The sequence below is a fragment of the Manihot esculenta genome, chromosome 5, assembly GCF_001659605.2.
Source record: "Manihot esculenta cultivar AM560-2 chromosome 5, M.esculenta_v8, whole genome shotgun sequence".
NCBI lineage: Eukaryota > Viridiplantae > Streptophyta > Magnoliopsida > Malpighiales > Euphorbiaceae > Manihot > Manihot esculenta.
The window spans coordinates 161,267-182,500 of NC_035165.2; the positions used below are offsets into that span (position 1 = coordinate 161,267).

The 21,234-nt window shown below is 34.0% G+C and overlaps 4 protein-coding genes across 8 annotated transcripts in view; 1 reads left to right on the forward strand and 3 right to left on the reverse strand.

The window, feature by feature from the left end:
* Positions 1-1,793: 1,793 nt before the first annotated feature.
* On the reverse strand, positions 1,794-2,671 carry LOC110615998 (extensin-3). The gene has a single exon (XM_021758290.2). It carries the CDS (start codon positions 2,535-2,537, stop codon positions 2,043-2,045), a length of 495 nt encoding a protein of 164 aa, XP_021613982.1. The 5' UTR covers positions 2,538-2,671; the 3' UTR covers positions 1,794-2,042.
* A 674-nt stretch (positions 2,672-3,345) lies between these two features.
* LOC110615117 lies at positions 3,346-4,446 on the reverse strand. The gene is made up of 2 exons (XM_021756829.2): positions 4,135-4,446; positions 3,346-4,009 (listed from the first exon to the last, which is right to left on the reverse strand). Exons 1-2 carry the CDS (start codon positions 4,315-4,317, stop codon positions 3,467-3,469), a joined length of 726 nt encoding a protein of 241 aa, XP_021612521.1. The 5' UTR covers positions 4,318-4,446; the 3' UTR covers positions 3,346-3,466.
* A 3,044-nt stretch (positions 4,447-7,490) lies between these two features.
* LOC110615748 (importin subunit alpha) lies at positions 7,491-12,170 on the reverse strand. Of its 5 annotated transcripts, none has more exons than XR_006350848.1 (12): positions 11,788-12,170; positions 10,994-11,090; positions 10,818-10,909; positions 10,580-10,711; positions 10,270-10,455; positions 10,006-10,169; positions 9,830-9,908; positions 9,291-9,419; positions 8,900-9,027; positions 8,399-8,803; positions 8,133-8,277; positions 7,491-7,964 (listed from the first exon to the last, which is right to left on the reverse strand). XR_006350848.1 is itself a non-coding variant. In XM_021757828.2 (11 exons), the coding sequence occupies exons 1-10, from the start codon at positions 12,001-12,003 to the stop codon at positions 8,425-8,427; spliced, it is 1,602 nt and encodes a 533-aa protein (XP_021613520.1). In that variant the 5' UTR covers positions 12,004-12,165; the 3' UTR covers positions 7,491-7,964; position 8,424. The 5 variants fall into 5 exon arrangements, 3 of the variants coding, with proteins under 3 accessions (XP_021613520.1, XP_043813011.1, XP_021613521.1); XR_002488073.2 differs by having other exon boundaries at positions 8,424-8,803; positions 11,788-12,169; XM_021757828.2 differs by lacking the exon at positions 8,133-8,277 and having other exon boundaries at positions 8,424-8,803; positions 11,788-12,165.
* Positions 12,171-17,573: 5,403 nt separating this feature from the next.
* LOC110614443 (heparan-alpha-glucosaminide N-acetyltransferase) overlaps positions 17,574-21,234 on the forward strand; it is an 8,339-nt gene continuing 4,678 nt past the window's right edge. The window contains exons 1-5 of the mRNA XM_043957013.1: positions 17,574-17,904; positions 18,267-18,404; positions 18,936-19,017; positions 19,487-19,563; positions 20,081-20,187. Of these exons, the coding sequence (XP_043812948.1) occupies positions 17,719-17,904; positions 18,267-18,404; positions 18,936-19,017; positions 19,487-19,563; positions 20,081-20,187 (590 nt within the window). The 5' untranslated portion in view covers positions 17,574-17,718. The remainder of the gene's footprint in view (positions 17,905-18,266; positions 18,405-18,935; positions 19,018-19,486; positions 19,564-20,080; positions 20,188-21,234) is intronic.

The following is a 21,234-nucleotide window of genomic DNA, read 5'->3' on the forward strand; positions in this document are numbered from 1 at the left end:
CAAATTGAAAAAGGTTATTTATGGCCTTAAGCAAGCGCCACGCACATGGTATAATGAGCTCAAGAACTTTCTGTTGACTATTGGTTTTATCAAATTCAAATCAGATTCTTCCTTATTCATTTTACAAAAATCTGGTTTGACTATTTACACGTTAATTTACGTGGATGATATCATAGTTATAGGCAATCAACAATATGGGGTACAACAGATGATTAACTTATCATCCAAACGTTTTCCGCTAAAAGATCTCGGTCCACTTCATTATTTTTTAGGCATAGAAGTCATACCCTCTTCCAATGGATTATTACTTTCACAACAAAAATACATTAAGGATCTTTTGAGTGATGCTGATATGCAGAACTGTAAAGGAGTACCAACTCCAATGACTTCATCGACGACACTTACTGCTACTACTACAGAGGACCCTGCAGGTGGTACTCTTTTTAGACGAGTGATTGGTAAACTTCATTATCTTTCGTTTACTCGTTCAGATATTGCCTTCACAGTTAGCAAGCTTTCTTAATACATGCATGATCCCCGTTTATCACGCTGAAAGGCTGCTAAGCGCCTACTTTGCTATTTGAGTCAGACATCTACTTACGGAATAAAAATAGCCAAAGAGTTAGATGCTCGTCTTATAGCTTACTCAGACTCTGATTGGGCGGGAGATCCTGCCGATCGAACTTCCACGACAGGGTGCGTTGTGTATTTTGGCAGTTCACCTATTTCATGGTCTTCTAAAAAACAAAAAGCAATTTCGTGATCTTCTATTGAAGCGAAGTACCGTGCTATTGCAAGTACAGTTGCTGAAATCAATTGGATTACCAGTCTACTACAAGAGCTTTGTGTTCCACCCTCCACTCCACGAATCATGTGTGATAATCTCAGTACTACTTATGTTTGCGACAATCCAGTCTTACATAACAAGATGAAACATATTGCTATAGATTTCCACTTTGTTCGAGACTATGTACAGAAGAAAGAAGTTGAAGTCCACCATCTGCACTCAGCTGATCAAGTTGCTGATCTTCTTACCAAACCTTTACCAAAGGCGACTTTCGAACGAGTTTTCAACAAGTTGGGTCTCGTTGATATCGCCACACAACTTGCAGGGCATAACAAGGAACTGATTATGACTATTGTTTACTTGGTCTCAATTTGTTATTCAATTTGAATCTTTATTGATTTTATTATTTTTTTTATCTGATCCATATTTTCATATTTGGTTGAGATTTTTTATGTGATTCTGTTGATTTTTTCAGCCTATATATACTCACTTTATCATTGGATAACATATCACAGAATTCACTAAAACCTTTTAATACTAACCTAAGACCCAAGTGTTAAGTAAAAAATCCAAGAAAGTGGAAAAATGAAATTAAGTTGATGAAATAAATATCATGTTCTTTTTTAGCTTTAGCGATTTAGGTATTCGTTGAGATTTCATTTCAAAGTATCAATTTCTTTAATTAAAGCAAAAAGGTAATGCCCGAAATCGTCAAAAAGACATCGTCTCTAGTTTAAACCATCTCTAAGGAGCTCCTTCGATCTTTCATAAGGAAACAACACTATGATTATCAGTCATTGATCTTATTTCTATAAAGTCCATATATTATATATATAAACAAAAACGATGTATGGAGAAATCATACACATTTAGTCAATATAATGGCTTATCGTTATCTTCTCTCTTGTTGACATGTTCAATAATAATAACAATACAATATCATTGGCAAGCTGCAACAACGTAAGACCATAATAATAGGTAGAAACCAATTAATTAAGTAGTAGAGTTGAAATAAAAACTCCAATTTATTATTATTACTGTACAATTCATAAGAACACAAAGAACATACCATATTAATGCATTATAAATGTAGAGTCTGAAATAGGACTTTTCCCATACCACTCGACAAACTACAAACCTTATTTCTTTTTCTTCTTCTAATGCAGTCATGCATTTTTCTCTACTGTCAATTCCTATTGGCTGATCATGAACTGCTCAGAAGTTCCATATATTCATAACGACATTATTTTTCTTGTTAGAAGCAGCATAGAGTGATCAGGTAAAGCAAAACAGCTAAAACAACCTGTTGCAGTTGCAAATGGACAGAGTTGAAGGCAGAAGAAGGGTTGTAATCGTGGAAGTAAGGCATCGGGTTATTCCCATAACCGGGAACTGGAGGCGCATAAAATGAACCACTGAGTGGAGGATCATAACGAGGCTGCCTAGGAGGCAGATGCGGAATTGGAGGCGGTAGTACGCATGCAGGGCATTCTTCCTCTGGAGCTGGTGGTGGTGGACATTCAGGGGGAGCTGGCGGTGGTGGTGGAGGAGGAGAAGGAGGTGGAGGCGGTGGGGGGCATTTGGGGAGAACGGGTGGTGGCGGTGGAGATGGAAGGGGTTGACATGGGTTCTCGCAGGAGTAGCACATTGTGCATGGCGTTTGGGCTTTGTAGACTGCTGTTTCTGTTGTTGTTGATGTGGTCAAGGAGAAAATAAATGCTAGGGAAGTGATGATCAACAGAATTCTCATGGTGATTGGCAATGGCAAATGCTTGTGGCAAACTCGAGGGGATGAGGAGGATTGAAGATAAAGAGAAGCAGCAAAGTGTAGCGATAGGGAGAGGGCAAAATATAGTGTGTATTGGTGACCGCAACATTTTTATGCACCATTATCACTAGACGGAAAATAAAATTAGCAAATAGTGGACGTGGTCCTCTTATTACTCTGTTTTCCCTCGTATAAGCATTTCAAGAGCACTGTCCCTTATCCCTCTTTGCAACAATCAAACTTACTCTGCCGACATTTGTTTTGATTTCATATCCTATTGTATTCTCCTACCACAAGAGGTTAGATTTAATTAAAAGGTGATAGAATTGGATTATATATTTTCTTTATTTTTCGTATTTAATTTTCGATTCATATTTTACCAAAAATAGGAATTAACATTTATAATTAAGAAGAAAATTTGTCGTTTATGCTCCCCTGCGCAAATATGATAGCCAGCATATTTGAGATTTTCCGCAATAAGCGTGAAGTGTCTTATGTCCTTCAAGACACCATAAATACCGAAGCTTAATTACCATGCTCAGCCGAGCCAATAAACCAATATTTGGTTGTTTCGGATTAAAACTTTCACTGCTGAATTTTTGTTAAGCTAAAAGCCGAAACCGGTTGACCAATACTAGGTTTTTTCAGATTGAAACTCATTGCCCAAAGTTGATTACTTGTTAAGGTAATTAAAGTGCCAAATCACCATTTGTTTGCTTCCAATCCAAGTCAATTACCATTCAATTTCAATGTGGCTTGCTTAGCTACTGTAGCTCATATCAACACGCTCTTTATATCCCTCTAAAACTTTCATTACGTTAAGAACTTGAGATACAATCTGACGATTGCATGAATTATTACATCTTCACAACACCCAAAAGGAATTCTATCAAACAGCATATTCCGAATACTCAAAACCACTCCCCACGAAGAACTCTCAGAACCCGTCCGTGTGGAGAATCAGGATCACCACGCATAGCATTCTCTCTCCATGTCCTTTGAGCCATTTCCAACGTTTCCTCAGCCGTGTAAAGCTGCTCAGGTCGCCACCCAATTACGTCTCTGCCCATTCCACTATCATATGCAGTGCCATCAGTTGCCCTTGTTATCGGCTTCCTAGTGTCTGCAAACTTAATCTCCGATAAAGGGGACGCCTTGTGATGCCTATAGTAATCATTATCGTTTCCTTGTACTTGGGTTCCCTTCTCCATCGGCCATGGGGTCCCATCAAGCCCCGCACAGCTTATTTCTTCAAGGATAACCGGTGAGTTCTGACGTTTTTGTTGAATCTGTGGTTCTACAGGACGGTTCACTCCATTGCTTTCGTGCCTAGGAGAAGAAACATGCAGTGGTCTTGGTTGTGCCGAAGGTTGGGTTTCTTTAGTGGGTTTGTATTGTGCTTCTGTTTCCGTTTCCCTCTTGGTTGAGTCAGGCTCGTATAGATTTCTAGTTTCCTGCAACGTCAAACGCTCTGCGATTTCACGTCCGCTCAAACAAAATAATAAAAACGAGAGCAACAGAGTCTCACTTTGAAGTTCAGCGCGAGGGAGAGAGAATAAAAGAAAGAAGAGAGACTTACTTCGTGTTTCCCAGACGGAACGGCAGGTTTCAGTTCATGATCACGGTCCTCGGAGTAAACGGCAGGGTCAGCGGAACGACCAGAAGAAGCAGCGGCAAATCCTCGTTGTCGAGCTTGATTGTGTGCTAAATAGAGGGCCCTATAAAATCTAGTTGCAGTAGCAGCTAATCTTGGTTGCTCCATTTTGCTTTCTATTGGAGGAATTACTTTGTGATTTTCGAATCAGTTGAGGAGTGCAGAATGCAGAACGCAGAAGCGAAGAAAAGAGGAGAGACGGAGCATTCTGGAGAAAAGGAGATTAGTAGTGAGAACACGTGTCTATCGCAACTGACGTGGCAACAGTATGTCGTGCCTTAATGTATTTGACGTGTCGTTTTCTGGTTCTTTCTTGAACCTTTACTTTTTCCTTATGGGTTGTTGAAATAATGACGAATCCTATTACGAAATGATGAATTTTAATATAAAATATAAATTTTTTTCATTTGATTGTTCTATATACGCGTGTCGTTTGGATCAATTAAAGAAAAAATAGAATTATTTAATATATTTTTAGATTTTATTTTTAAATTATACTCTATTTAAATTTGAGTGAATTGGTTTTCATTTTAGATTGCATTTATATCTGAAATCACCTGGATGGATGCATGGAGAAATTGTTTCCAGGAGGAGCTGGAATGTTAGAACTATATGCCATAATGATAAATTTATATATAATAGTCTATAAAGTAATAATTTGTTTATAATTAAAATAAATAAAAATACATATAAGAAATCATGCAAACCTTCTGGACCGCTGGATGGGTGCAATCTTTATAGCTTTTCTTATTATACATGATATGTCATCCGACTCTCAAGTACATAAATATAGGCAAAAACGTTCAATGATCAACTAATTAAAGTGCAGAATACACAAAAAATTAAAGTCTGTTTATATGTAATGCTGTGGATGCTTATCCAATGGTAAGTGACGTAATTCTGCTTAATTTTTTAAACATATATAGTCACCAAACAGTTATCGGCATCAGGAGATCTGGTTGCATTCTTTTTATAGAATTTTGAAATTCAACACTGATACTATTTATAATCATCAATTTTCTCCTACTATTGTTGTAGTCAATTGAAATAATAATAATATTTTATTAGATGGTGTAACTAAGTGTATTTGGAGCTTTTTTTTTTTTTAAGTTATAGTAACTCATGTAACCCTTAAACTCTTTTGATTAGTTTCAATTTTAAATTTCTGATTATTTATTTATTTTATAAATATTAAACTTTTTTATTTAATATTGACTAAACCTGATTTTTTTATCTCATTCTAATATTATGATTGTTATCGTTGTTTTGCGACTTACTATTTGATCTTTTATTTAAATTCGTGCATCGACACAATAATAAAGTCGTTGATATAGTTATCAAATTTTATTTAAAGAATAATTTATTTTTTCACTGAAATATAACTAATCCTTCAAAATAATTAGTATTTGTATGGTAACTTTTACTATATTTGTTTTTAACAATCATATAATCTAATAACTTTTTATATGAAACTCTTTCATATGATTTAAATAATATCGCAATTAATACAAGTTTCCAATAAAAGAATTTAATAATAATTTGTAGGTGAAAAAGAAAAAAGATTCTATAACTAAGGATTAATATTTTATTGATGAGAGGTACTTGCAAATTAAGTATCAGTAAAATAAGTTTCAATAACTCAATTTAAAATGAAAATTTATTTTAAAACATGTTATTGGTAGATCGCTTGAAATTTTTATGTTGAATGTTAGAAAAAAGAAAGAGAAAATTTTACTATAAAATGATAACAAATAGAAAGAAGAAATAACTTATTGAATTTATTTAATTTGGAATCTATCAATGTTTTTTTGGAAAGATTTTAATTGAGATCATAACGATGCAAGCACAGACAAAACACAGACATCCATCCATGTCTTCATTGGTTTTGTCCTTGATCACAGCATCCCACAGCCAAGCCCACTCTCACAAGGAATCTCTTCCTGCCACTTATTTTGAATACCCATTCATGCTTCAGACAAACATGTCCTAAAGCACATGTTTTTTTGTTGTTCTCTAACCATGGCAATGCCTCGTCTTCTTGATCGATGGAAGATATATAATTGGCTTTAATTTTTCATATCTTTGTCCGTTAATTGGTTTCAGAAAAGCCAAGAGAGGGAGAAGTAGAGAGGGACAGAGGAAACATTCTCGTCTTTTGTCTGAACGTAAACAAAAATCATAAATCATGGGGGTGGTAAAAAAAAAAATTGATTGGTTAATCGATTAGTTAGCCTTAGCCAGTAGCCACCTTTATATTTCTTCCTTGTAAAAGGCTCGGTTCGTTCGACAATACTCCTATATTAGTACTTAAAATTAGAAAAAAAAAAAAAGTTGTTTCAAGTTCTATATTAGATGATTATTTTTAAATAAATCTTGATTCACGGTGGATGACCACCGGATTTCACGCGTCTAAATAGGAGGTTGAGCCCGTGAAGACTGTCTTAGTTCAAGATTCAGGAAATTTTCCTCTAGGGTCGGGCCGACTCCTTCGACTCAGACATAATTTCAGAGAGCAGATCGGGTCACTCACAAGTACATATATCCCAACCACGAGTTCAGTCCAATGACGTGATATAAGGAAGAAGAGCAGACCCAGTCACCTCTGCATGCATGTGCGCCGAGAAAAATTAAATGGCCGCCTGACAAGGAGAAAACGTCTGATGCCATTCGTACGTACGAACCTATCCGACAAAGACAGATGATACTGTAAAGAGGCCGTTAAGCATGGCTAGTAGACGAATGAAAAAATAATAAAAAAAATATTTTCCTCAAAAATTAAATTTACACAATCATGGTAAACACACTCTTGAATTCACATCTAAGTGCAATTTATTTTTTATTTGACGTTCTACTTAATTATTTCTTAAATTATTCTTGTAATGCTTTTAATCTCTTAATTTATTTTTATGTGAAATTTGTACATTCTGATTAAATTCACCATTCAAATAAATTGTTATACTTCCATCTATTGACTGTACAATTAATATTAATTTATTATTTCATTTAGTAAAATAATCCTATTGTACTCATCCAAGTAAACATTAATTAGATAATGAATTGACATTCAATTAAATGATCCTACTTTAGATAATTTAATTGATGACACTGCGAATTTCTAGTTCTAGAATTATGATATGCACATAGATATGATACAAATATAAATGTAACCTAAGAAAAATATTAATATAAAATAAGTATTTCATGATCAGAATAATTATATTTTCCAATGAAAATATTAGCTGGATGCTTGAATGATAGAAGTTACTATTCAAGATTCAAGAAGCAGAAAAATCATTGTCTGTTGACATTAATCTCGAGATAAAATCGATACATCTTTCTAATAGGAAAGACGAAATCTCGCAATTTGTCTCTAAAAGACCTCTGAATGCAGTAAACTTTTTTTTCCCCTCAAACAATTGCTCTAACAACTATTTTAAAAAAATAATAAAAAAAAATCGAGGAAGATACTGTTAGAGAACGATGGGCAGCATCACATGTCCACCCAGGAATCAAAAGAACTACAAGAAGAAAAAATGATAGAATGGAAAACGAGAGAAAAAGGATCGTTTGTGTAGTTTCCACCAGCATTGCCAATTGATCGGAGAAGCTTTAACCATTTCTTGTCTTGAAACCCTTGCATCATTCAATCCCATTTGAAGTTGGACTAAAGCAGGACATAATGGAAAGTGCCTTCACCACCACCCAACCAAAACGTGAACCAGGACTCTCAGCTTCATTCCACCAGACTTTATATCCTGTAAATTTCTACATAGGTTAGTAACATGACATTAACTACAAAATTAAATTGCTCAAAGAAATAAATTACAAAATTAACCAACTTTTATTGATTAAAAATTATAACAAATAAAAAAAAGGATAAATGATTATCGAAATAATTAAAAAAACTAAATGCTAAGTCTCACCCAAAAAGGCCCCTCATACTCATCAACATTCTCTCGAGGGTTCAAGTCCTCAACTATGACGATTTAAGTCATCAACAACATCCAATTCCCAACCAATTTCCACAAGCTAACCGATTCCACTGTTTATGGAATTTACGAAGACAACCTATGTACAAAATTGACCAACCATTGACTCATTATAACTCAACCTAAGGCAAAAACACCTAATGCCAGAAGGGCTGTCACTTGTCGATCACATTTAAACAGAAACAATATCTCAAGCTTACCATTCATGGAAAACAAGTTGCATACCTCAACTAAATTTAAATCCACCAGAAGGAACAGTAAATTCACTTCCTCCAAAGTTATATCCATCTACGGGAGCATCACCCTGATGTGTTGCTTCATCATCATCCTCCTCATCCAGCCAATATGTCTCAAGAATCTTCACTGCTTTCTCGTATATGTCATTGTTGTCATGACTCTGAAGGTTCTCAACCTTTTCCAATCCCTCTGCATCATCAATCATTTGGGCATACAGATTCGCATCTCCAGTATTGCCTAAATTTTTTTCAGCTTCTCCAACCTTTAGGATGTTCTCAAGTCCTTCCAAGCAAACTGTGATGATTCTGGGGTCTGGACATATTAGGAGATCACATAATGGTTTGATACACCCCTGGTTCACCAAGAATCTACAAAGCATAAACAAAGCACAACCTTTTAATGTGACACATCAACTAAACTTAGAAATTAAATGAAAAGATTGATCAAGAAAAAAGAAAATATACTTGATTTGTTCATGGGTACCACCAGAAGTAGCATTTGAAATTGCCCAAGCAGCCTCTTTCTTGATTTCAAATTCAGCATTCTGAAGCAGTTGCACAAGAGGCGCAATGATACCAGCTTCAATTATGGCCTGCACATTTCAAACTGTTATCCTACAACACTGTACACTTCAATAGATGGGCTAATAGCATACAATTAAAGCTAACTAGTCATGGGTAGCTTCCAAATAGCCTCCAAATTCCAAAAACTCCTATACTTATGAATAATCAAAAGATGAAAACCATGAAATATTACAAACTAATGTGATGGTACACAAGATAATTAAACTCAGCATCTTGAAGCAGTTGGACAAGGGGGCTGAAGAAACTGACATTGATTAAGAGACCAGCTCACCTGTACTTGATTTATGTTTCCAGCTGTGATGTTTGAGATTGTCCAGCATGCTTCCTTCTTGATGCTCTTTTTATAATTATGGGTCAGGAGGTTCAAAAGGCATGGAAGAGTCTGGTGGTTTATCATACACTGCAATAAAAAGTAAGATGATGGATAATGTTAGCAGACCCTTGTTAATATACAAGGGGATTCACATATAAAGAAAGAAAAATATTGAAATGCAAGACCAGGTCAAAGCAACTAAACATGGCAGTTGAGAAATTCTTGTTTTTCTTGCAACATGAATGAGTTGCTGCCAAGGTTGTAGATTGAGTCCGCCATGTTCTCCACTGAGTTTTTTTTTCCATGTTCCCCACTTAAGTAGTGGTCTTTCCTAATTCCTTAACTGTAAGAGGTGTTCCTCTGTGTTGAGTTCATGACATGATTTTCAGCTTCCTTATTTATAGGAAAAGGTTATCTCTTCCCTTTAGTATTTAAGTTCACCAAATCAATATAGAGAAATTAGGGGGTGGGGACGGCAAAGCATGACAAGTTGATACCTGAGTCTGCATGTCATCACCAGTGACAATATTTCCAACTGTACGTAATGCAGGAATGAGCACTGTTGGAGATGAATGACTAACAAAACAACATGCAAAAAGCATTTCAGTTTTCACAGCTAACTACAGGTAGAAATGTACATATCAAATACATCAGTAGAAAAAATATTGCTTACAGCAAAAGTTCAACAAGCCTGGGGCAGACCCCTGCCTCAATAACAGCTTGGATTTTGTCATTGGTTCCATCTGAGAGATAAGACAGTGCCCAGCATGCATCTGTCAGGACTTCCTCATCATTCGAATGTATAAGACGCTCAAGAGCTGGAAGAGCAGGCTTTGTCTGTTCAATGAATATCAACAGTATATATACTATTAACAATTATCATTATAGGAGAAAACATGTAACAGTTCCAACCAACAATGAATCTTGAAATCCAAACCTGCTCAAATAAAGGTTGTGGCTTGCCCCTGCAGAAGTTAGACAACGTCCAGGTTGCATTTCTCAACATAGAAAGCTTTGCATGTTCATTGAACTGTGCAAGCAATGGCATCAAAGCCCCACAGCCAAGGACAAGATCGCGACACTTAGGTGAGTCACCAGCAATATTTCCTAGAGCCCAGACAGCCTATAATTTCCAGAAAGAAGAAAATCTTGAAATGAAACAATCTGGTTTGCAAGAACAGAAAATAGTTTGAACAAAGAAAAGTTAGAAAGGTAAATAAATAATAAATAAAAATATGGTCATCTACCTGTTCCCTGACATCGTCAGTGGGTGAACTTAAAAGCTTAATAAATATTGGCACAGCCCCATGATCAATTACAACTTTGGTGTTTTCTGATGTTCCGGAGGCAATATTTGTGAGAGCCCATGCTGCCTCAAACTAACAAAAACCAACATTAAAACAGAACACTTAAGAAATATGAATTAGTAATTTAATAATAATGAACATATAGCAAAAAGAAAATAAACTAGACGTTAATTTAAACCTGAAGCTGTGGAAAGTCATCCCTTGCAAGGAACTCAATGAAACGTGGAACAACACCAGACTGTACAACTTCATTGATTGGAGGACTACGTTCTATAAAGAATATTCAAAGCAAGAAATTATGCTATGCAAAATGGCATAACAACAGAGAAAATAAAAATAAAAGATAAAATCAACCTATTGAGAGCAGCTTTCGAAAATGAGTGGTTGCCTCAAGCTGTGAGTTCCTATCTTCTGACCAAACACCTGCAACCATTGCTGGAAGACTTTCTAACTGCGACAAAAGTAATAAGAACATAAGCTCACAGAACCAGGGAAGTGCAAGAACACAAAAAGTCAAGCATATCAATCAAATAAGCCACTGAATCATAGCATATATAATGGATTTCTTTATTCATAAAGCAACAGCATTAGTGATGTATACCATGAGAGAGAGTAAATAATATTCCTTCAAGCTAATTCACTTGTTTCCTCAAAAAACCTCCCAGATCTAATATCAAAATTGAAGCAACCTTTTCATCTTTCTGAATGAAGTTCAGAGAAATGGTGGTATGGAGGCCTTAGCGTGTGCAAGTCTTTGATTCCAACATCACAACCAATCTCAAAAGAAAAAAAAAAAAAGAAAGAATGTATTAATATTGAGATTGGTTGTGATGAAAAACAAATCAATGAAGCAAATCTAAGAAAGCACTCCATTATAACCCAAAATAATTTGAATTCAACTCCTCCATGAAAGGATAATTCCAAAACAGCAGACAACATAGCTACTGTAGCACAAACATTGAATATGATTCACTATAACATTAGCAGCTCTAAACCTTCCAATCAATTCGACAAACAAAAACAAACATGTTGCTTTCAAGTTTTAATAATTTTTTATCCAATCGGAATACAAAAAAAGAAGATAAACTAAGATCCAAAAAGAGCAGCGAAATATAGAGACAAATTCGAAAGAGAAAGGAAAAGGATACCTTCTTATCGGTAGTAGAGGAATTGGAGAAGGAGGTGAGTTGCTGCTGCTGGGCCTGCAGTCCCTCGCGTCGCTTCTTCTGCAAGCTCTCTTCCCTCTTATTTTTCCGGATCTCCACCATGTTGTCCTCTCTCCTCCTCCTCCCCTCCTCCGCGTCCACCGCCACCTTGTACTTGTTCCTCCGTACCTCTGTCCTTGCGCTCGGCCTCAGCGACATGATCGGCAATAGACTGGAATCGAATCAAAGGTGAACGCAGAGACTGATTGTGAGAGAAAATGAGTATGGACGTTTGAGAGAGGGAGAGAGCTTGGGAGGGAGTGAGAGAGGGGAGGGAAGGGTTTTTGGATTTTAATTTGAGTGGATCGCAACGGAGGGGGTGCCATATTCAACTGCAACGTAGCCTTTGGAAAAAATGGGCCTGGATTGGTTTGGATTAACGAAAACTGCCACTGTAATTTTTGAATTTGAATTTGAAGTTGGAAAAGGCTCAAAAGTAGTCCAATCCAACGTACCGCCGTCGTCAATGATGATGCTTTTCTCAAGAGAATATATATTTTAAATGTGTCTCGCAATTTAAATAATCATTTTTTTGTAATAAATTATTTTTATTTTTTTTAGCCATATAAATTATTTTTAATTTGAATATGCTTTGCTTCCTCTCATCATTTTATGGCATCTCACAACAAAAATCTACTAATAGAGTATAAAATTACACACGAAAGTTGTTTTTTCTCTCACTAAATTTTTGAAGAAATTTTTCAAACGAAAAAAAAATAGAAGAAATTTCTCTCATGAATTTTCATTCCCTCCCATCATTTTAACTCGGTGAAGCTTTTTTTCGTTGGTTCTTATGCTCCTTTCAAGAAAAGAGTACTTTTCAACCTAGAGAAATGGGCAGTGCCCTTCTCAGCTCTAGGTTGACTGGTAAATATTTTCATGATTTCAATAGTAAACTATGGCATTTCTTTGTTTTGTTTTGTTTTTTATCGGGCAAAAGATTATATTTGCAAGAGCCAGAGAACAAGTAAACTATGGCATTTCAAGAGAATTTATTAGTTTGACATATGTTTAACCATTAGCTTCAAGAGCAGCTTCAGGTGGTGGAGCATTTAAGCCGCAAAGTGCTTCACGTCTTGTGTTGCCCATGGTTACTTGAGTTGAAAAAGCAATCACTAGATTTGGTCTCTAAAGTTAGATGAGAAGAAACTGGAAAAAAATTGACAAATTGAAGCATATTACAATGATTTCTTAAGATTTATAAGACTGTGGCTCGAATTAATTCAAATTACTTTTATATTTATTTTTTATTTAATCTAAAATAATTAATAAAAATTATTTAATATTTTTTATTAACTATTTATAAATTTATCAATTTTTTTTTAAACAGTTAACATGGGACACTACAATATTTTTAAAATCTTTCATTGAGGTTGATCAACAGTCTTATTTATCTTTTTTTTTTCTATAATAAAGATAATTCAGAAAAGGAAAAAAAAAAGGCTTACTATGGATTTTTTCACAGGTGCCTGAATTCATAAATTAAATGAATGTTATTTAAATTTTATTTAAAGTGATTATTTTGTAAAATAATAATTCAAATAAATTATTTTAAAAATTATGGATGATTTTAATTCTTTTCAAAAGTATATATTTTTTAAATTTAAAAATTATTTTTTTTATTATTAATAAAATTTTTAATATAAAATAATTTTTCTTTGTGGAATATAAGATTCATTCAAAGAAAGGCTCTAAGAAACTCTTGTAATTTGAGGTTAATCATTTATATTTAGAGGTAAGTACAATTAAGTTCTTATATTTTTATTTAATGATTAAATAAGATTAATTTAAAATTTTGTATTAATATTGTAAGAGTTAAATAAGACTTAATATAATATAAAATTATTTTTAATAATAAAATATTATTTTTTATAATTTAAATATAAAAAATTAATATTTTAATTACAAAAAATTTAAAAGATATATAGATATTATAAATACTTTTTATAATTATAAAAATGAAATTTTATTATATAAAAAAAAATTATTATAAAAAATAATATTATATTAAATGAAAAAAATTTTATCATTAAATAATAATACATGAATTTAATTAATTAAAAATTTCAAATAAAACTTATTCAGTTTTTAAGTAAAAATATTGAAATTTAATTGAATTTATATCTATTAATATTTCGATTTAATGTGTCACTTAAACATAATTTAGTATGTAACGATGTTATTATAATTTATATATTTTCATCTAAACTCAATAAAATTAACTAAAAGAATGAGGAAATTTTATAGAATTCCTTTCTTTTATTGGAATGGAATTTATATTTTTAAAATCTAAATTGTTCATAAAGGCTATTAAATACTTTAATCTTTACTCATAAAACCCTTTTTTATACTAAGTTTAAAATTTGTTTTCATAAATTTTAATAGTTAAACATATAATTCCAATCATATAAATAGAGTGAAATAAAAAAGTTATCACTTTTTACAGTAAAAAGTAAAAAGTGATGGTATCAAAATAAATTAAATAATCAGTAAATGCCTTATAAATATTTTGGAAAAAAAAATTAAGATACTTAAATTGAAATCTTGAAAAATAAAAGTAAATTTTTTGTTCAGAAAAATAATAGAGAAGAAGGTGCATGTTGGAAAAATAATATTTGTGGTTGTGGTTTTATATATGAGAGAAAATTATTAAGTTCCTAAATTTTTTAAAAATTACTAGTTTTTTTCTATATTAAATTAAATTGAATAAAATATTTTATATTTTATAAAATTAAATTATTTAGTAATTTGTTAAAAAATTATTAGTCAAATTAATTTAGTTTTAGCCATAAAGGCTAAGTAATATGTATATTTAAATTAATACATATTAAATAATACGTATTTAAGATTATATAGACTAACAAATATAAATATTAGAGATAGATTAATGAATTTTTTTATAACAAAATTAAAAAATTTAATTTCATGAAATATAAAATGATATTTTAATTATATAATTTTTAAATAGAAATAAACTAATAATTTTTTTTAAAAAAAATAATTTTTATTTTATTTATTTAAAAATTAAAATAAAATTATAATTTTAAAAATTTCAGAGGGACATGGCCCCATGTCCCTAATATCACTCCACTCTGGTTGGATGGGCAATTCTCCAGCTTCTTTGCCTCTGGAATTAGAAATATTCCTCTTAAACACACTGATTCTCTAGTTGCACCTTGCTAATAAGCAGCCTTGACTGCCTTAAGAAGCCCTCGATATTCTTATGGATCCTTGAGAAGAATAGGTCCTGAAAGATTTTTAATTGGTTTTGTTAGAGGTGCAACATGTAATAACTTGGTTATGCGGTAATTGATACTTTGGATAATAGTCTTCAGTGGAACAGTCCCAACTTTAACATGGAGTCAGAAATCCCAAAATTGATCATGAATTATAGAAATGTGTGGTTGGATCTGGAGTGTCTGGACAGTTATTCGCAACAAACTTGAACAGTAATTGCACACCATAAAATCAGTCCACTCCGAAATAAAATTAGCTCAACCCGAAAGCATCCAGAGCAGTACAAACATGCTAGAAAAACCACAACCAGTCCCACCGCCCACCAAAGTCCCACTCCAACCGGATGATTGATGACGGCAAAGCAAGTGACCGCTCAACAGAACCATCCATCACACTGTTTGCTACTCAATAATCAAACCAAAACAGTAAGTCAATGACAATCCGTGCAGATACTATAAGAAAATATCCAAAACCGATCACTATTGGATCGCTAATACATTTTAAGTTTAATATGGTCATGATATGGTCATGGAGTCACCGAGTGAATTAATGACAAAATTCTGGCCTTGACTATCACTAGCCCACTCTTCCTCCGATAAGCAGAAGAAAAACAACCTACAAACACTTTCCAACAACCAGAAAAAAAACTCACACCATTAAACTAACAAACCGAAAAACCCAAAAATTAATAAAACCAAAACTGAAAATATGTACATGGTCAGGAATCCTATGCGGCAAGATAAAGGAGCCTCACTCGTTGGCATTGTCTTCTACTTTCGCTCTCTTTCTTTACAACTTTTTATTTTTTTGTGTCATTTCCGAGCAATGGATCATGATTAGGGGAGAGCGTTTTTCGGTTTAAACCGAAAAACCGAACCGAACCGATTAATTTCGGTTTTTCGGTTCGGTTAATCGGTACGATCGGTTTGGTTCGGTTAGTAGATTTAAAATTATTCGGTTTTCGGTTCGGTTCGGTTTAAATATGTTAAATAACCGATCAAACCGAAAAACCGATTTGGCAAGGCCCAAGCCCATGCCTAAGCCCGAGCCCGAGCCCTGGCCTGGCCTATCGTACGCTTCAGCAGCCCAGCCCCTGAACCCCTTCCCTTCATTTCATTCATCTCGTTCTCCTCTCTACAGTCTCCTCTCCTGAACCCGATTCCCCCCCGAAACCCTATTCTCTCTCTCGAATCCCGATTCATCCCCCTGGCCTCTCTTTCTCTTTCACGTCGACCTCCGACCGCTGACCGTCGACCATCAACCTCTTTCCCGTCAATTTGGTGAGTTTCGCCGCCGACCGTGGACTGATCTCTTGAGAGCAGAGGTACTACTCTGGTTCCACGTTCTTCCTCCTCCTCTTGCTTTTTGTATGCTCTTTGGCTTTTTCTTCTTTTTTTTGCCCTCATTTTCTTGTAGGCCAGCCTGTTATTGTATCCCCACTTGGATTAAGAAAGAAAAAGTGAAAAAGGACAAAGGAAAAGAGAAAACAGATGTAAAATTGATTAGAGAGAGAGAGAGAGAGTGGCAGGCTGGTAGAAGAGGATATTGTACATGTATATATGTGATGTATACAGAAAGAATTGGAAGGCTTTGTGGGAGATTGGATGACTGTTGCGGTGGCTACTTAATGGGAGGGTTAGCTAAACAAGGATAAACATATGTTGTTATTAATACTGTTTTTTTTCTCCACCATTCCATTTTATCAATAATAAAAAAAAAATATCCCCATTTTTTTTCACTTCATTATCTGAACTTTCTTTTTTAAATATGGTTCTCTTCTTCCTATTTACTGTTAAGCCTTATTTTAGCTTCCTTTTTTAGGGAAAAAAAAAAGGAAAATACATTAGAAGTGATTAATACATTAGAAGGAAAATACATTTGGAGATTGTTCTAACATATCATGACTTGGGCAAACAATCTCCTCAACTCAATATCTGGATGTATATGTATATGGACTTTTGGAGTGACCCTCCAAAATGCATGGAGGGGCAGCTGGATTTCCTTTTTTTTTGCTTCAATCAATTACAAATTACTGCAATTTTTCTCTTTTTTTTTTTTTCTGGTATGTCAGTTTTCTCATCTGAAAATGTTTAGAATGTTTATTAAATTATTTTTTTGAAATTTAAAAAAAAAATTAAAAAAAAATTTCGGTTTGTACCGAACCGAACCGATTTTTATCGGTTCGATTCGGTTCGGTTATACCTTCAGAATCGGTTTTTTCGGTTTTAAAATTTTCAACAAATCGGTTTTCGGTTTTATCGGTTCGGTTCGGTTCGAAACCGAACCGACCGATTGCACAGGGCTAATCATGATTCCAAAAATAGCTTCACTTAACATTTTATATGCTAATTCCACAAATAGCTTCACCTTTAGCCTCTCGTGAGGCTTCTCTCTTTCACCCGAAAAAAAAAAAAATATTAATATTAATAATTGGATTGAAATCAATAAATTTTAGAATATAGAGTTTATGGTTTTTTAAATTAATAAATCATTAAAAAATAAAGATGAATATTACTGGCGAAGCTAGGTTGGTCAACAGAGGAAATGAGCAAGAGAGTGCCCCTTGAAGGAGTTGCTTTTAGCGGCATCAACTGAAAACAAACCTCGAAATAAAACCATACCAGTCAAGAGACAGAGATGGCTGCTTTGATCATAATGGCAGAAGACGAACAACGGCAACCCCTTCTCCTCCAGAATACTTCGCCTACTGATCGGCGGGAACAAGAGATCACACCTTCCTCATCATCCAACGAAGCGGAAGCGCCGCCGCCGCCTAATCAACGGCTTATATCTCTTGACGTCTTCCGTGGACTCACCGTCGCGGTACGAACCTTAATAATCACAATTCCGTGATAAGATTAACTTCAATTTCATGCGCTGGTGACAGTTTTTGTTCTTGGCTTGCTAGTTCAAATTAGTGACATGCGTTGTTTCAATTATAGCGAGTGGGAATAGTATTGAGCGTTAATTTTTAGATTTGTGTAGCGATTAAGGGAATGTATATATTACGTAGGATTGTTTTGGCAACGCAATGTTATGGAGTTACTCGGATCTTAGTGACAGAAGATACACAATTGGAGCTTATTGACATCCCAAGATGTTTACAGTGCATTCTGAGAATAATTGAACGCTTGATTCAGTTTGTTATTCACTCACAAATATAAGTTGAATTTAATTTATTACAGCTCATGATTTTAGTTGATGATGCTGGAGGAGCTTTGCCTTCCATTAATCACTCCCCATGGTTTGGCGTGACACTTGCTGATTTTGTGATGCCGTTTTTCCTCTTTGGTGTTGGTGTTTCTATAGCTTTGGTTTTTAAGGTAAGGGAATTTCTTAAGGTTTGAGATTAAACTCGTGATTCAATTATACATATGATATGCGGTTGTGCTACTTCAAATTTTCAATCCTTGGCTATTGAAATTATTATTGTTAATTTTCCTTCTGCCATAGGAGTGGCATTTCTGTGTTAGATTTTGCTTGAGTTTTATTTATAGTGTATACAATAGAAGGAGACAATACTTGTACTTGACAATCAAACCTCCTTTTAAGCTGTCTGGCCCTGCGCATTTATTTCAATAATTATATGTTAAACTTAGCTGTCCTCTTATAAACTTTAGTTCTGCCTCTTGTTTCCTTCGATATAGGCATTTCATTAATTTAGACAATGGTGCATATAAGAGTGAACAGGTTTTTATGCCATAATTTTGGGAACTTTTAGCATTGAGGAGTGATAAATGCAAGAAATGACATGTAATCAAACCTTTGTTCATTCATAAGTATTTATATGTGGTATGCTTTCTAGATTCTCCCGAGCATGTCAATTAATTTTATTCAGTCATGATGACATGCAGAAAATATCTAGCAAACCATTGGCAACAAAGAAAGTCATACTAAGGACCGTGAAACTATTTCTTCTGGGTTTATTGTTGCAAGGTAGGTTGCTACCTATTCTATGGAATCATGATCCATTTCAAGTTGAGTGAGTGACTTCAAATTTTCTTTTTATTTTTTGCTCATTAGTTTATTTTTCTGATCGTATCACAACAACAACAAAATTATAATCCCAAACTAGGATCGGCTGTATGGATCCTTTTTTGCCATTCACCTCTCTTTGAGACTAGTTCCACATCAATATTCAAAATTGTTAAATATTTTGATATTGCTTCCCTCCAAGTCGTTTTTGGGTCTCCTGGCTCTCCCCTATTTCTACTCATTCTACCACTAATTTATCATATTTCTGTACAACTGTTATAATAAGATGTATTATATTCTTAGATTACAATGTGCTAGATGTTTCCCACTCTCCTTTTTTTTTTTTATTAAGGACTTGATTATGTATTCTTTCACTTGTTGATATTTACTAATAAAATTGGCTTTGTGTTTCTTCTTGGAATGTACCTAGGTGGGTATTTCCATGGGTGTAACCATTTAACATATGGGGTTGATGTGGGCAAGATACGTTGGCTGGGTGTGCTACAGGTGATATTCATAAATAGTCAGTTATTAAGTTTGGCATTTATATTGGTGCACTTTATTGTTCCGTGCTCACTGCTTAGTTGCAAGTCCTTTGATCTACATATTTCTTCATGCTGGTGCTCTTATGCTGCTTGATTTTGATTCCTCAAATAGTAAAGCACCATACACGAGGTGGGTTAAGAGTCTTTAGATGTAAGCCTGATTTATATATCACATGTAACTAGATGTGAATTTGTGGAAATGTTTGGATTTCCCTTTTTACTTGTAATTCCAATGATGGTTCAATGGGTTTTTAGAGATTAATTGGCAATGTGATGAGTTTTGAGTACATGAACTAGTGGCTAAGATATTCATGAATAGGAGAGTGCTTTGAGTTGCATGGTACATCATTTGAACTGATTGTTTATAGCTGTTTTGTATTGGAAGCATTTAACTTGTTTGATCCAATAAATTCTAGATTTAAAAGTGAAGTACTACTCTTATATGTTTGTCAAATTTAACATGCTTGTATAATTTGCAGAGGATATCAATTGGATATCTTTTTGCTTCAATATCGGAGATCTGGTTTGTGGACCATATCATGGTGGATTCACCTCTGGATTTTGTGAAGAAATACTATGTACAGTGGTTAGTTTATTTAGAATTTGTTCTGTAATTTCTTGCGATTCACATGTAAGCAGAATATGTTTCAAGATATGAGGAGTAAGCTTGGTTGGGATTTGGAAAATTTGTATTTTGTGCTATGCTCAGAATAAAATGGACAAGAATTCATTTCATTGTTAGTGAATTCTATTACAATATTCATTTGCAAGATGTATTGTTCCAAAAGATGAAATGAATTTGGTAAAAGAGACAATTACAAATGAATTCTCATGTTCGATACAATATATGTTAAGAGTCTATAATAAGTCTAGAATGTCAATAGTTAATGATTGGAGAAAGGTTACCTAAAGAGTTTAGGTTGGCTACTTTGTAGTTCAAACAAACAATTCATTTGAAAATTTTATCAATTTTTATAGAATTTTTTTCAAATTGTAATGAATCCCATGGGATTAAAACTATGGTTGCAACGTCATTGGGTTCCAAATATGTTGCAAAGAATCCCTTGAAATTTTATGTTCTGAGAATGGCAATGCATTTGACAGAATTTTCATGGAATTCATTTGTCCCAAACACTATGTAAGATTTACAAGAATAGGGTTCTGACTTGGATTTGAATTGGAAGTGAAATTAGGATTTGAATTCATTATGTTAATTGTCTGTCAGAATTAAATTTACTGATCTGACCTTACCTTAGTAGTTGGTGAGTTATGTGTCGTTGTTTGTGGCTACTTAGTATTAGTAGTAATTGGAATATAACTACATAATATTAATAGTTAAGTTTTACAAAATCACACGTTGGGCAAACACCAACAAAGCAACATGGATGGTGCAGACTGGTCCACGTGAGTGAAAAGCTTATGTTTCACATTCTTAGATAGCTGCCTAAATGCCTATAAACAATACCATATTATGATGTGGGATTGGAGTATCACATTTAGGACCATGCAGTCTCAGATAGGCATCCTCCATATTTAGATAAAAAAAAAGATTTCTTCTATTTGTAGTTTTGTTTATCTGAAGTCTATACTGCTTTATCTCTAATGTGTCTCTCCTTCTAAAAGTTATTATTAT